This window comes from Macaca fascicularis, chromosome 6 (genome assembly GCF_037993035.2).
Source record: "Macaca fascicularis isolate 582-1 chromosome 6, T2T-MFA8v1.1".
NCBI classification, from domain to species: Eukaryota; Metazoa; Chordata; class Mammalia; order Primates; family Cercopithecidae; genus Macaca; species Macaca fascicularis.
This window is the reverse complement of record NC_088380.1, coordinates 164,429,193-164,446,033: the sequence shown is the minus strand read 5'-3', so window position 1 is coordinate 164,446,033 and position 16,841 is coordinate 164,429,193. Positions and strand designations below refer to the sequence as shown.

Genomic DNA, 16,841 nt, shown 5'->3' with positions numbered 1-16,841 from the left:
CTCTTTTTAAATTGGCTTTGATGGAACTTTATTCCATAGAAGGAATCTAAGACTTTTTTAGAGCCCAGCCCTGCCATAGGTTTGTACCTCAAATACCTATGAGGTGAGTAAATTCCCCTGCTCAGGGTCCCAAGATAACCTGGGGATCCTGGACCTGTTAGAAAGTGACATTCTTTACTTACCACAGGTCAGAAACCCTGTACAGTGGCTGTTGTAGACAAGGTCTGAGGTCAATTCCCCAAGGGGCTTTTATTAGCTTTACAAGACAAGTTTGATTCCTTAAAAGAAAACATGCCATTCCAGTCAAAGCCTTGGTAAAATATCCAGTGTTTCCAATTGTGTCCTGTTGCAAAAGAAAACAGGTTCTTATTTCAGTTATGCAAATAACTATATTGCCATAACATAAGAATACTCACAAACAGTTTCCAAATTCTGGAGAAATTAGGTTGAGAGAACCAAATACACTTCAAATGTTATTCACAGCAATATACTTTACTCAACTGCTAAGAGCTGCAAATAGCTCAAAAGATAAGTTTCCTTGACTCTGAAAAACAAAACAAAGGATCAGCAGCATTTTAAGCAAAGCTAAAATGATTAGTCTTCTATTGGTTCAGTCAATTCAGTTAACTTCTGTTCTGCTTCATATGCCTGAACATTTCAGCTCTCCATGAGTATTCTGAAAGTGTTTTCCTTTATTTTAATATCACAATTTCCAAAGTTATCAGAAACCTGCATTGAAGAACACTTGTTAGAGTTCTATAGTTGATTATAAACCAACTTTTGAAGAGGATTAAAACAAGACAACAATTGTGTGTGGATGACAAAAAATCTTAGGACAGCCACTATTAAAGTCACAATTGATAAGGAAATTTGCTTCCTTCTGTGGTATACAATGATTTTATGTAACAATTATAATTATTCATAATATACACTAAGTCATATCAGAATTATAAGACTTTTAAAAATAATTTTGGATATATACCAATAATACATTTATACAATTACAGCCCCCCAAAATCTAAACACCATTTTACATTTGGTAATGCTTCCTGTATGATTTTTGTACCAAATAAGCCAAACATGACTGTTGCATTAGTGCATTATTGATGACAAACCCCATTCTTTATAAAACGTTATAGACAAATGTATTCAATCTTAATGAGTTTGACTTTTAGGTAAGATTTTCACAAACCTTTTATAACCCTTCATTTTTTTTTTTTTTGTTAAGGAGCAAATTATAGCAGGTTTTTGCTCTAAAAAACTTGTGCTTTTATTCCAATGCTTAATTTATAGAAAAACTGAATACCCCTTTAACTTTAGTCAATATATTCACACACAGAATGTCTTACAGTTAATTTTTCACAACTTTCCAAAACTTGCTTAAACCTTCAGCTTCATTCTATCTAACTTAAAACAATAATTTAACCATTTAATCTAAGGAAGAAAATTTACATTCCCATGACTTCTAATAATCTTTTACCGAAAGCACATTTCACTTTCCTTACACACCTTATGTGTAGAACTATTCTTCAGTAGTCTCAATTACATGTTACAACGTTAACTCTCAGCGATTTTTACTTTTGGTGAAATCCCTGGTTAGTAAGCATTTTAATTATGTACTAGGTGTGGAGCCTAAGACACAGACACAAGTGCAGATAAGGTCTGACTTTTTCTCGCATTGCCGGGGGTATGGCTAACATCACATGTCTCCAGGTCTTATCTAGACTCTAATGTCATCAAAGTAGGTAAATTGAACAATTTTCAAAATGAAAGCAGCAGCTTATGACCTTAAAGCATTTAGCAAACCTAATATCTGACCTGCATAATTTAGACCAAATGTTTACATTTTTAAGATATTTTCATTTTACCAGTAATCTTTAAAACTGTCTTCATTTCTCAAAGATTACTTAAGTCACATTAACTAAATAAAAGGCATTATACATTTAGTTTTTCTTACAAAAATAGGACTTAAGCACTTATTATTTTTAATCAATTAATCAAAGCTCTTTTATATACAAACACCACACCCATTATACACATAAATACACAAACTGACAGAAGATAAAGGACTCATCTCCTAAGATGGGAATTGAACCCTGAACCCGGGCCACCACTGTGAAAGAGAAGCACAGCCACATCGTTATAAGGTCAAGCTCCCAAGGACATACAAGACAAGAGGGAAACCTCATCCAGTTTTTTTGGGGGACCTGCACCAAAGTTTGTAACTGACCAGTTTGCTGGGCCATCTTGAACAGCAGGCTTAAAGATGTCCTAAGTCCATGTTCTATCCTAAGGTACCCCTCTTTATGACAGAATAATACAGAATGACACAGGAAACACACCAGATTGGCTACAGCTTAAGACTAGCCTCACAAATCCTTTCTTCCATTAATCAAAACTTTGTAAGAAATAGTGATTTTTACCATTCCTACAACCAGTTTGCACAGAGAGAGACGATAGCATTGCCTGAGGCAAGGTGGGGAAGGCCAGGTGTTCAGGGAAGCCATACAAAGACCCACCCATTGCAGCGACAGTGAAGAGTTCAGGTGGTCACTTCTCAGTAGTGAAGGGATGTTTTCCAGCAGTCCCATCGGCTCTCAAGTTTTCCCTTTATGGGAGGAAAAATCTCCTCATGTCCCATGATCCTGTACCTGCCTAACCCTGTCACCCACATCCGTCAGCAAAGAGTACAAGGCAAATTATTCCAAGGAGAATAGAAGTTAACATCCTGTAGTGCCGAATCTGTTCTTAGCCAAAAGGGACTTTACCGAGAGGGTCTTCTAGCCCCCTAAATCTTAGAAGGGACTCTAACCCTCCTAAGTTGGGCCTCTAACCCAATCCCATTCTTTATCTGGGTACCCCACCACTTACCCAAAGTTGTCCAATCAGTGCTGTAGTCTATTTCCTTTGAGTCAGAAGTCTCGTCAGTATCGTCCCCTTAGGGTTCACCAGAAAGACGTTACCAGACCCCAACACTTACCCAAAGTTAGCCTTTGGGTCAGGGTTTCCATACTATAGTCCATTCCATAGTTGCCAGAAAGATGTTATAGGACCTTGCCACTTACTGGGGGCTTACGCAGTATAATCCCATCTGGGTCACCAGAAAGATGTTACAGGAAAGGGTTCCAGATCCAGACCCCTAGAGAGGGTTCTTGGATCTCGCACAAAGAAGAATTCAGAGCGAGTCCATAGAGTAAAGTGAAAGCAAGTTTATTAAGTAAAGGAATAAAATAATGGCTACTCCATAGACCTAGCAACCCCAAGGGCTGCTGGTTGCCCCTTTTTATGGTTGTTTCTTGATGATAAGCTAAATAAGGGGTGGATTATTCATGCCTCCCCTTTTTAGACCATATAGGGTAACTTCCTGACATTGCAGTGACATCTGTAAACTGTCATGCTGCCAGTGTGAGTGTAGCAGTGAGGACGACAAGAGGTCATTCTCGTCACCATCTTAGTTTTTGTGGGTTTTAGCCAGCTTCTTTACTGCAACCTGTTTTATCAGCAAGGTCTTTATGACCTGTATTTTGTGCCAGCCTCCTATCTCATCCTGTGACTTATAATGCCTTAACTCTCTGGGAATGCAACCCAGTATGTTTCAGCCTCATTTTACCCAGCACCTACTCAAGATGGAGTTGCTCTGGCTCACACACCTCTGACAACTTAATTTATTTGCCTCTTTTATCAGCTTTTGCTCATGCATACAGTTGCCTCTCCCATTTAAACCTTAGTACAGTGGTTCTCAAAATGTGGTATGGGGATGGATACTTTCAGAGTCGGCTAGGTTAAAACTAGTTTCATAATAATCCTAATGTAATATTTGCTCTTTTCACTTCGTTCTCTTGTGAGCATAATGTGGGTAAAATATATTTTTTTCCTATGAAAACGTGTTACCACATAACAGTTTTATTGTTGATGTTTTAAATGAGTTGGTAATGATCTTTAACATTTGTTTTTATTTACAACACGGTAAATATTGATAGATAAAATCCACGTGAACAAAATCTTTTTTTGATCTTCAATAGTTTTTATGGGTATAATGAGTTCTTGAGATAAAAGTTTGAAAACCATTGCCCTTGTCTATCTGCCAGGTGTAAGAACTCCTATTGACCACATTTGTTACCAGAGGATTAGACAAAGAATTGGAGTGGTTTTCTTTGAGTGATAACTTGTCTTGATTGCAAAAATCATCTACGTCAAGATAAACTATAGCTTTTGGCCAGAATGTCATTTAGAAATGCAACAAATGTTAATACAGGATTTCTTTTTGTTTTTCTTGGTGATGTGTAATGGAAATAAACACAATCCTAATAAAAGGAGAAGCATAAACACGGAAAGGATTTGGAAGAGTGTCTAGCATAAGAGTAAGCCCTTAACACAGGTAGTGATTATTACTATTTTATTATTACCCTACCACAGTTGCTATTCAGTTATTTATTCAACAAGTATTTATTGAGTACTATATGCCAGGCTCAATGATCTGCATTGGGGATTCAGTGATGGGGAAAACACAAACAGTTCTGCCTTCAAGGACTTTATAGTCAAGTGAGAGAGGAAGTAGAATCATCACATAAAAATTCTAATTACAAATCGTGGTAAGCAAATGAAGTGATAGAGGTATAAGTAGACCAAGATTTGCTCTGATTTTCAGAGTCAGTAAAAGCTTCTTTGAAGAAGTCCCAGTTAAGCTGAAATTTGAAAAATGGGAAGGAGGAATTAAGGAGACACAAAGGAAAGAGTAGCACGCTGAGCATGTTTACAGAGCCCACAGTAAAGAGAATGATGAGGGGGCCAATGTGGCTGAAACCCAAAGACTCAGTAACTATTTAAGAGCAAAAGCCACAATTACTTTTGCACCAATCTAATAGTAGTAGTAGTAGTAGGTTAGATCCCAAGCCATTGGGGGGATTTTTAAGGCTTTGCTAAGAATTTTAGACTTTCATCACATGATCAGTGGGGAGCCACGGAAAGCTTTAGGAAAAGTGTGACAACCTCAGATTTGCGTTTTCGAAAGATCACTGGCAGCTGGAGTGTAGTGGGGCAAGAGTGACAAACAGGGAGACTATGTACAGGGTTAAGGCAGTATCCCAGTGAAAGATGGTGGGAGCCTGCAACAGGATAATGGCAGGTAGAAACACAAAACAGTGGACGAATTTGGGATGTATAATATTTTGGAAGTAGGACCACAGGGCCTGGTGATTAACTGAAACTTTAGCACAATAATCACACAAAGTCGAAAAGCCTCCCCAGCAAGATCAGCTAATGGGTTATTGATAATTTGCAAAATCTTCACCATTCTCCCTTGGCAAAGATTCAAAAGCCCTGGTGATACAAAAGCCCTGGTGATACTCAGGGCCGACAGATTACTCATTCCGCACAGAGCGGGCCCACAAGTCGTCGCCCGCCTTGTGACGCAAGACTTTATTCCCTGGACGTCAGTGGCCTGGAAGCGCAGCGTTTCCTGGGCAACGCCATTGTCGCAGCTCCGGGCGGGGTAGGGATAACTAAAGACAACGGCCGGGGAGAGAACTCCACAAGAGAGGGAGAGTCAGAGAAAATGGGCAACAAGTGCGGCGGCTTCCGCCATGGCAGGTGATTCGAGGACTCAGCACGAGGCGAGAGTAGGGACCGGGAAGAGCCGGAAAACCCGCCTGTGATTGGCCGTCCAGGGGTATCGGTCGCTTGTGATTGGTGAGGCCCAAACAGACAGCTGCGTTTTGAACCGCGTAGGGTTCTGGGTAGCAAAGGCCTTGCAAGGGTCTTAACCGAAAGGGGGAGGGGGAAGGTCGCCAACAAACGGCTGAGCTCACAATCCAGGCCGGGGCGTCCCCCTCCCCCATGGAGAGAGCCAGACCGGAGCCTCAGCCTCAACAGCGCCCGTTGCGTCCCGCTCCGCCCCTGCTGCCGGTCGAGGGCACCACCTTTTGGGCAGCGGCCGTGGAGCCCCCTCCGTCGCCTCCCACACTAAGCGCGGCCGCCAGTGCGACCTTGGCCTCGTCGTGCGGGGAGGCCGTGGCGTCCGGCTTACCGCCCGCGGTGCGGCGGCTGCTGCAGGTGAAGCCAGAGCAGGTGTTGCTGCTACCACAGCCTCAGGCCCGGGACGAGGAAGCCGCTGCCTCGCCCGCGCAGGCGCGGCTGTTGCCGTTCAGGCCCGACCTTCGGCTCCTGCCGCCGCCGTCAGCGTCCGAGGGCGCCCCCTCCAGGCCGGAGTTGCACCCGGTGCAGCCCCGGGCGCTGCACTTCAAGGCCAAGAAGCAGGAGCTGGGGCCCGGCCTGGACCCGTCAGTGGGTCCTCGTGGGGGCGTCGAGACCGGTCCTAGAGCTTCCAGGGTGGTCAAGTTGGAAGGTCCGGGACCGGCCCTCGCCTACTTCCGAGGGAACGAGAAGGGCAAGCTGGAGGCCGAGGAGGTCATGAGAGACGCGATGAAAGGCGGGGATGGCAAAAGCCCGGCGGCCATCCGAGAAGGTGTGATCAAAACGGAGGAACCCGAGAGACTCCTCGAGGACTGCAGGCTCGACGCGGAGCCCGCGTCCAATGGCCTAGTTCATGGCAGCGCGGAGGTCATCTTGGCCCCAACGTCCGGTGCCTTTGGGCCGCACCAGCAAGACCTCAGGATCCCTTTGACTCTCCACACGGTCCCCCCTGGGGCCCGGATCCAGTTTCAGGGAGCTCCGCCTTCAGAGCTGATAAGATTGACCAAAGTCCCCCTTACACCAGTGCCTATTAAAATGCAGTCCCTACTGGAGCCTTCTGTAAAAATCGAAACCAAAGATGTCCCGCTCACCGTGTTGCCCTCAGATGCAGGTATTAGACAGCAGGGGAGAGGGGTTTTCAAAACTGCACCTGTGTTGCCCATAGCTGTTTTGTCAGCAGTTCCCAAGTCTAAACTACAAAAGTGAAGTCATGGAACCTATTATTTTCAGGGCAGAGTCTGCACAGGTTATCACTTCTGATCGACTTGTATATGTAGCAGTAAAATACACGAATGCCTTCAAGATTCTCAAGTATTTTTTAAAAAATCGATTTTAAGGCCCAGTATTTAGATAGGACTAATTTTTGTACACAAAAATAGAGGTATTTTCTAGACAGCACAGAGCCCTCAGTTTATATGCTACAAATAATCAAGATTAAAAATATTGTATTATAATAGCTCAGTACTTTTATATGTGTCAAGATATAGAGGAAATTATGGTGTTTAATGAAAAAAGGGATTATAGTTAAATAGGAAAGTTTATATCCATTATAGAGGCTATCTTTAAAAATGAACAGTAAACATTCTTCTAGCAGAAAACAGTACGTGATTCGATGTAATATTTTAGTGTTTATTCCTCTGAAAGGTAAGGACTTATAGAAATACTGAAAAGAATACGGTAGAATGAGCCATAAATATTGTTTTTAAAGAAATGACTAGTTGTAGCGGTAACAAGTACAAATAGATGTTTTTATTTCTATCCAGTATTTCCAGATATAAAGTTAGCAAATTCTTATTTTACGATTTAGTTCACACAGAACACTTTGCCAATGAACATCTTGGAAAGTCATATTAATCTTTGGTTCATATTTTCTTTATTTATTTTTTAAATTTTCTGTGTTGATTCTTCCTCTCCACTCCACTCTGTTGCTTTTCTCTTTAGTATTTTTTAGATTTTTGTTTTCTAAAGGAAAGAAAGGGAAAGCTTTCTTTATACTACTTATTTCATCCTTAGTGTTTTAAAGAAATTTTTAATATATCAGGCAATCCTAAAATATAAATTTATGGACAGTTATTTTTGATGAAATACATGAGAGATGTGAATTTGATAGCTTCCTTTGTTGAAATTTCAACTGGCTCTGTGACTTTCTTCTTTTAAATTTTATTTTATGAAAAAGAGATGCTCGTCTTGAACTCCTGAGCTGAAGCAATCCTCCGCCTCGGCCTCCCAAAGTAATGGGATTACAGGTGTGAGCCATTGTGCCTGCCTTCTCTGACTTTCAAAAAAATTACTTTTATTATTTTCTCTCATTTTTTTTCTGAAATATTGGCAGAGAGGTTCTAGGAACGAAGGTCAGAAGCAAATGTGAGCCATTGCATCTGCCTTCTGTGACTTCCAAAAAACTTTTTTTGAGACCGAGTCTCACTCTGTTGCCCAGTCTGGAGTACTGTGGCGTGATCTCAGCTCGCTGCAACCTCCACCTCCTGGGTTCAAGCGATTCTCCTGCCTCAGCCTCCCAGGTAGCTGGGACTACAGGCATGAGCCACCACGCCCAGCTAATTTTTGTAGTTTCAGTAGAGATGGGGTTTCACCATGTTGGCCAGGCTGGTCTCAAACTCCTGACCTCACATGATCCACCTGCCTTGGCCTCCCAAAGTGCTGGGATTACAGGCGTGAGCCACCTTGCCTGACCCAAAAAATTATTTTTATTGTTTTCTCTCATTTTTCTCCCAGTACACGGGACTAGTGTTGATGATTCCACTTGGTGGGAACTTCATCTTCATAGTGAAATACAACTAATATAGTATTATAGTTTGATAAATATTTTTGCTTGAAAGGACACAAGAGCAGCATGTAGATGAGTTCCTGTGAATGTTTAGAGAACCTCTACCTAGCTAAGATTATAGTCATGAGTAAGTCATGCATGGTTCCTGTCCCTTAATGATAGAATATTTTTATTGGTAAATAAACTAAATGTTAATTATTGTTAGAGGTACTAATAATACAGATCAAAGAAGTAATAAGCCAACAATTTACTCTCTTCAACATGATTATTTCCACAGTATCTTCAACAGTATTATTCTCTTTGAGGAAAAGGAGTCATTCTAAACTACAGTTCAGAATGGCGAGTTCAGGGGATGTAAGGAATTGTGGAATACTGGCAGGTTTTTTTGGTTATACTGAAGTGTGTATTTCCTCCACATATTTCAAAAATAAGTATAGATGGAGGTGCACTTTACCTTAAAATTGTGTGTGTGTGTGGCACATTAATTTAGCCTCTTAATTTTTGTCATGTAGGCATACCAGACACTCCCTTCAGTAAGGACAGAAATGGTCATGTGAAGCGACCCATGAACGCATTTATGGTTTGGGCAAGGATCCACCGACCAGCACTAGCCAAAGCTAACCCAGCAGCCAACAATGCAGAAATCAGTGTCCAGCTTGGGTTAGAGTGGAACAAACTTAGTGAAGAACAAAAGAAACCCTATTACGATGAAGCACAAAAGATTAAAGAAAAGCACAGAGAGGAATTTCCTGGTAATCAAATGAAATAATGCCTCTTACTTCTTTTACATGAATTTATTTAGTTAAAGATTAGGGTAGGTTGAGTTTGAAAGACAAAAATGTATAATTTTTTTCTGGTATGTACAAAAAAGAGAATAATGACTAATATAACAACAATTGACATGACACTGGGCATGAGTTTCCTTAAGTGGAACCAAGCAAAGGGATATCTGATTTCATATTCACCAACCCATACAAATCAGAGGACACTCAGTTTCATTGTGATTTTGATTTAGATAGATATAAATTTAATGAAAGTACATCTCGAAAGCTTTAGGCTATGATTTTGCAAGTAAACTATAGAAGTGTTAAAATGATAGCAACAGAAAAAAATGCAGTCTACACTTAATGAGAATGCAGGGATTGTCACCATATTCCGTTTTAACATATGATTGTCAGAACAAAGTCCTGCCTTCTGATTGACAGATTTAGCCCTGTCATGATATAGTGTGAAATAAATCCGATTTCTCCCTAGCAGTGAGAATGTAGGGATTAAGCTTGGGAAAATGCAAGTATGGCCAGCATGTCTGTGCAAGGTGGGACAAAACTTACTATTTTCTGAAATATTGGGAGAGAGGTTCTAGGAATGAAGGTCAGAGGCAGCAGCTGTAGGGAACCAGTGATTGTTCTGATTACACAGTGGCTGCAAATGCCATAGTTCCACTGGTCTGACTTTGGAAGAAATTGAGTTATTTGTGGACTTGGAGATTGCTGAGTTTAGGAGAGTGACTTTTCTTGAACTAGGCATAAAAATAGTGACTGATCGGCCGGGTGCCGTGGCTCACACCTGTAATCCCAGCACTTTGGGAGGCCGAGGCGGGTGGGTCACGAGGTCAGGAGATCGAGACCATCCTGGCTAATACAGTGAAACCCCATCTCTACTAAAAATACATTTAAAAAAAAAATTAGCCAGGTGGTGGGCATCTGTGTCCCACCTACTTGGGAGGCTGAGGCAGGAGAATGGCGTGAACCCAGGAGGCAGAGCTTGCAGTGAGCTGAGATCTTGCCACTGCACTCCAGTCTGAGTGACAGAGCAAGACTCTGTCTCAAAAAAAAAAAAAAAAAGTGACTGATTATTAGTGACTATTGCATTGTAAGATACAGACAATTGTATCTTACAGAAAGTGAGGAAATGAGGAGATGAATAATGTCATAGTGAGGCATTGTTTGATAAGGTGGAGGAAAGGCTTTGGGATTCAAGTACAGGGGTTTTGATGTTGACTCTACTACAGATTCATTCTGTGTCATTGGTTATAAAACATTTGACCCTTGGCCGGGTGCAGTGGCTCACGCCTGTAATCCCAGCCCTTTGGGAGGCCGAGGCGCGCGGATCACGAGGTCAGGAGTTCGAGACCAGTCTGGCCAACTAAAAATACAAAAAATTAGTCGGATGTGGTGGTGTGCACCTGTAATCCCAGCTGCTCAGGAGGCTGAGGCAAGAGAATCCCGTGAACCTGGGAGGCAGAGGTTGCAGTGAGCCAAGATTGCGCCATTGCACTACAGTCCAGGCAACAGTGCAAGACTCCGTCTCAAAAAAAAAAAAAAAAAAAAAATTGACCCTCTAACTTTCAAGTATGAGTTGTAACATTGGCCACTAGTCAGGAGCTATTTGGATATGTATGTTAAAATACACAGTGGAGAAGTCATTCACTGAAATAATATCCCGGAGCTGGAAAAGATACTTTAGACAATAATTTGTTTTAAAAACACTTTAAAGTGCTTTGCATTTTAGTATGAAAAAAATTATTTAAAGGCTAAATAGAGGCTACACATTTAAACATATTTTGTCTTCTATAGGTTGGGTTTATCAGCCTCGTCCAGGGAAGCGAAAACGATTCCCTCTAAGTGTTTCCAATGTATTTTCTGGTACCACACAGAATATCATCTCTACAAATCCTACAACAGTTTATCCTTATCGCTCACCTACATACTCTGTGGTAATTCCCAGCCTACAGAATCCCATCACTCATCCAGTTGGTGAGTTAGTTTTATTGTAGATTACTATTTTTTAAATATCTGCAAGAAAATTTTACCTCAAGTTTGAAGTTTTCTTTCTGTTAGTCTTAAGAATTTGGAACAACAATATTAAGGAAAAAAAAGAAGAGGGAAAGTGAGAACGTTAAATTGGAGAAGGAAAAATTTCAGTAGACATCAAAACCAGAGTCTGCCAGAGTAGCAAATAATCCATGTGTAAAACCTCAGACCTTTTAAGCAAATCAGGATGGGCCCATAGATTAGGCAGATAATGCAGGAAATGACTGAGGTAATTCAATAGGAAAAAGGAGAGTCTTTTTACTAACAGCATGAAAGAATGTCTTGATAATGGGGTATGAGGCATCCTGTCCTGGAACTTAGTAATGATGCTGATTTGTTGAGACCATTCTCTCACTGCTCTAGAAAAGCAGTGGAAGTAATCTATTTTCTACCAAATATTTGTTTGGTTCATTATATTAATCTTTCTAAATGTCTCCTCTGAGTTCTTTACATTCCTGTTATTGATTTTAAGAACCAAAAATTGAGAAGCTAATATCTTAATAACTTGTTATAGGGCTATTCATCATTGGTTTGTTTTTCCAGAACATTTTTTTTTTCTTTCTTGAGACAGAGTTTTCACTCTTGTTGACCAGGCCGGAGTGCAATGGTGCAATCTCAGCTCACCACAACCTCCGCCTCCCGGGTTCAAGCAATTCTCCTGCCTCAGCCTCCTGAGTAGCTGGTATTATAGGCATGTATCACCACACCTGGCTAATTTTGTATTTTTTCTGGAGATGGGGTTTCTCCATGTTGGTCAGGCTGGTCTGGAACTCCCGACCTCAGGTGATCCACCCGCCCCAGCCTTCCCAAGTGCTGGGATTATAGGCATGTACCACCACACCCGGCTAATTTTGTATTTTTTGTAGAGATGGGGTTTCTCCATGTTGGTCAGGCTGGTCTGGAACTCCTGACCTCAGGTGATTTGTCCGCCCCAGCCTCCCGAAGTGCTGGGATTACAGGCATGAGCCACCATGCCTGGCCCCCAGAACACGTTTTAACCATTTTTAAAGGAGAGCTTTATACATTCACTACTTGCTGTCACTTTTTTTTTTTTTTTTTTTTTTTTTTTTTTTTTTTGAGACAGGGTCTCACACTGTTGCCCAGGCTGCAGTGCAGTAGCAGGATCACAGGTCACTGCAGCCTTGTCCTCCTGGACTCAAACGATTCTCCCACCTCAGGCTCCCTAGTAGCTGGGACTACAGGTGCACACCACCATGCCCGGCTAATTTTTGTATTTTTTTAGAGATGGAGTTTTGTCATGTTGCCCAGGCTGGTATCGAATCCTGGGCTCAAGTGATCCACCCACCTTGCCCTCTCAAAGTGCCAGGATTATAAGTGTGAGCCACCACACCTGGCCCACATTCTTGAAACTACTAAGACTGCTTAAACCTGCTTTTTCTATTTTTTTTTTTTAACCTGTTTAAATCCTTCTGGTAATAAAGCCACCCATATGAGCTGAGAGTTTTAGATACCTTGGAAACTGACTTACTAGAATTTTAGACATTTTCAGTGTTGTTGTTGTTTTTAATGTATCATTTTAGCAATTGATAGCAACAAGCTACATTCCAGATGTCTAGACTCAAGAGAGAGATGCAGAAAGCTGATCCTATAGCCCTATTCTCTCCTAGCACAGTCAGGCACTCTCAGTCTTCACTATTTGGTAGTGACTTCTTTAATCTTGTATTTCAACCCAGGCTTAATTATGACTTTTTCCGCTTACCTTGTTTTTCTGTTACATTATTTATTTATTTTTTGAGACAGAGTCTTGCTCTATTACCCAAGATGGAGTGTAGTGGCCCAATCTCGGCTCACTGCAGCCTCTGCCTCCTGGGTTCAAGCAATTCTCCCACCTCAGCCTCCCGAGTAGCTGAGACTACAGGTGCACACCACCATGCCCATCTAATTTTTGCATTTTTAGTAGAGATGGGGTTTCACCATGTTATCCTGGCCTCAAGTGATCCACCCATTTCGGCTTCCCAAAGTGCTGGGATTACAGGTGTGAGCCACCATGCCCAGCCTGTGTTATGTTATGATTTCTGTTTTCATAATATAAGTTTCTTCTTTTTATCCCTTTTTCCAAGACCTCACTTACATCTGCTTCTACCCACTGTTAAATGCTGTATATTTTCTCTTCCCAGAAACAGAATTAACAGTGTTCTTATTTGAAGCAGCTGACATTTGATATATTAATTTTATGCCATTCTGAGCAAAGATAAGGGTTGAGTAGAAACTGGAAAATTTTTTCTAATGTTGGCAGGGTTCTTTCTCCATGATGTTGTATTTAAGTATGGTAGGTAGAATTATAGGAAGCATTTCAGAGCTATGCACAACAGTAATCAAATCTAAGACAACAATTATTTTTTTGTTTGTGCTTAGTTTTTTGTTTTGTTTTGTTTTTTACAGTATCCCTTATTTCTGGTGATATATAGTGTCAGTAAAGATTCATTTCTTGGGCCAGCTGTGGTGACTCATGCCTTTAATCCTGGTGCTTTGGGAGCCTAGGAGTTCGAGACCAGCCTGGGCAACATAGCAAGACCCTGTCTCTAAAAACAAACAAAATTATTTCTTGCATCTTAAAAGATAAACAGAGAACATTATCTTATAAGCATAATTTGGGAATTATTAAGATATACACCTTAATAATAAATCATGAAATTTATCTGCTATTTTATTCCCCAATCATATAGCTTTGAAATATATTCTTATAGATTGTTCTCATCAACTTGGTGTTATATTACTTAGAGAAGTCAGTATCACTTGCAAATTTGGAAATTTCACTGTATATTTAATATTCTAAATCATTTGTGAAGCTTTTAGAACAGATTATAGCACATCTCTTGTGTGCTATAATCTTGGGGAATCATAATTTTAATATCTTGTCATGTGCAGATGTTAATTTATATACTTTTTTATTTGTTTCAAGTAATTTCATATTCTAAATATGAAGTTATGATAATTTTGTTTTTCAAGCATGTTTGCTTTATTTCCATGGAAGAAAGATACCAAGATAGTGAGGTATGTGATTTTTCTCATATAGAAACAATTTGCTCTTTTTCTGTAGCAAGCTTTGCGCATTAATATCATACTGTATAGATTTCACCACCATTTCAGGTGTAGCTAATAGACTCACCAAGCTAGAGTTCTCAAGGTCACCAGTTTCAATAGCTGGAAGTCATATTAACTTTCTAAAAATCTCTGGCAGAAGCCATTTGTACCTACTTTGTCTAAAATTTTCTCAGTTCTACCTTGAGGTTTTTAAAAACATTTTTAAATATTTATATTTATATATATATTTGAGATGAAGTCTCACTCTGTTGCCCATGCTGGAGTGCAGTGGCGCAATCTCAGCTCACTGCAACCTCTGCCTCCTGGGTTCAAGTGATTTTCCTGCCTCAGCCTCCCTAGTAGCTGGGATTACAGGCATGTACCACCATGCCCGGCTAATTTTTGTATTTTTAGTAGGGTTTCACCATGATAGCCAGGCTGGTTTTTCAAACTCCTGACCTCAGGTGACCTGCCCACCTCTGCCTCCCAAAGTGCTGAGATTACAGGCTGTGAGCCCCCATGCCTGGACAGAGGTTTGTCTTTTTTTTTTCTTTTTCTTTTTCTTCCTTTTAAAAAAAAAAAAAAGTCTTAGGTGAATGCCATCTAAGATCTATTTATATTCTTTTTGTCAATTGAATTAGAACATTCTTTGAACTTGTCATTATATGGTAGTTGATCTAATATTTTTAACCTATTTGCTTTGAAAATTAGTTAGGGTTCAGAAATCTTCTTAAGGTCTTCTTTAGTAGAAAGAATTTATTGAGTCTGTCTATTCTCTTTCAGTTGCTGTTTATACCGTAATGACTAAATAATTCCACTGATTCTTTCCTTTTTGTAAAAATATTTAGAGTCAATTGGTATTGACTTTGAGGTCTCTCAGATGTGGCTCCTTCTGTTTTCCTTTGGACTGCCTAACGTTTTTGCATTTGCCTCACCGCAGTTGGGCTTATTTGTACATTTGGACAAGCTTTTGAAGGTTTTTTGTTGTTTTTGTTATTTTTGTTATCATTTTTTATTTTTTGCCAGTTAGCCATAGTAACTGTGACTTTGAGGCACATTTCTTTCTTCTGTATTTTTAGCATTGTTGTGTAAAATAATCTCCATTTTTCTATGAACTTTTTATTTTAATCTCTATCAGCCTTTTCCCTAGCCAGTATCAATATTCCAAAAATTGAATAACCCCAGGGTAGATTTTTTTGACTTTCTCTTTAGCCAGGATCATAAATTTATATATGTTGTGATTACTACTGCATAATATTTCACACACTGAATTAATGGATTTTCTAGTAATATTTCTCCATTATTTGGCTCTCAATCAAGCTGCTGCTGCTTTTTTTTTTTTTGAGAGGGAGTCTTACTCTGTCTCCCAGGCTGGAGTGCAGTGGCATGATCTCTGTTCCTTGCAACCTCTGCCTCTCAGGTTCAAGTGATTCTCCTGCCTCAGCCTCCTAAATAGGTGGGACTACAGGCAAGCGCCACCACGCCTGGCTAATTTTTGTATTTTTAGTAGAGATGGGGTTTCGCCACATTGGCCAGGCTGGTCTCGAACTCCTGGACTCAAGTAATTTGCCCATCTCAGCCTCCCAAAGTGCAGGGATTACAGGCATGAGCCACTGCACCCGGCCCTCAAGCTGATTACATTTTACTGGGTATTCTACCAAACCTTTTTGTTCTAATCAATCACTTGTCCTGTACTAGATCTTCCCAGTACACTTTTATCCCATTAAGATATTCAGTAAATATATGTGAATTGTGGCAGTTTAATCTCCCCTGTGACAGTGAGTTTTATCTCAGATATCTTCTGAGTGAATTCCAGTGGCACGTTTGTATGCCTGCTTGCCTGCCACCTTCACTACTAAGGTTTATTAAATCCTATTATGGGGCAAACTCTGCTAGGAAAATATATAAAGTTTTTTTATAGTCTCTGCTGTCAAAGAGTTAATAAGGTAGTCGTAGCAATTATAGATATAAATATAACTACTTTTACTATTTCTTTGATAGAATCTGTCTTGTCTGGTATTATTATGATTATTTTTTGAGATAGAGTTGTGCTCTGTTACCCAGGTGAGAGTGCAGTGGTGTGATCTCAGCTCACTGCAGCCTCCACCTACCAGGTTTAAGCAATTTTCCTGCCTCAGCCTCCCGAGTAGCTGGGATTACAGGTGCATGCCACCATGCCCGGCTGATTTTTGTATTTTTAGTAGAGATGGGGTTTTACCATGTTGGCCGGGCTGGTCTTGAACCTCTGACCTTAGGCAATCTACCTGTCTCGGCCTCCCTCCATCTATCTGTTGGGATTACAGGCGTGAGCCACCATGCCCAGCCCTTGTCTGGTATTATTTTTGTGTCTGGTACATTGTTTACTCTGTCACTCACATTTAGTACCATCTCCCAAGCTCCTCTTCTCTTTCTAGTTCTTTTTTTTTCTGTAGAGATGGGGTCTTGCTAGGTTGCCCAGTCTAGTCTCAAACTCCGGACTCAAGTGATTCTCCCATCTTGGCCTTCCA

At 40.6% G+C, this 16,841-nt stretch overlaps 1 protein-coding gene across 2 annotated transcripts in view; it reads left to right on the top strand.

Annotated features, from left to right (window-relative positions):
• Window positions 1-1,214: 1,214 nt before the first annotated feature.
• Window positions 1,215-16,841, top strand: part of SOX30 (SRY-box transcription factor 30) — a 30,687-nt gene continuing 15,060 nt past the window's right edge. For both annotated transcript variants that reach the window (XM_005558395.5, XM_005558396.5), the window contains exons 1-3: window positions 1,215-6,802; window positions 8,989-9,228; window positions 11,053-11,232. In XM_005558395.5, coding sequence (XP_005558452.2) covers window positions 5,836-6,802; window positions 8,989-9,228; window positions 11,053-11,232 — 1,387 coding nt within the window. In that variant the 5' untranslated portion in view covers window positions 1,215-5,835. The remainder of the gene's footprint in view (window positions 6,803-8,988; window positions 9,229-11,052; window positions 11,233-16,841) is intronic.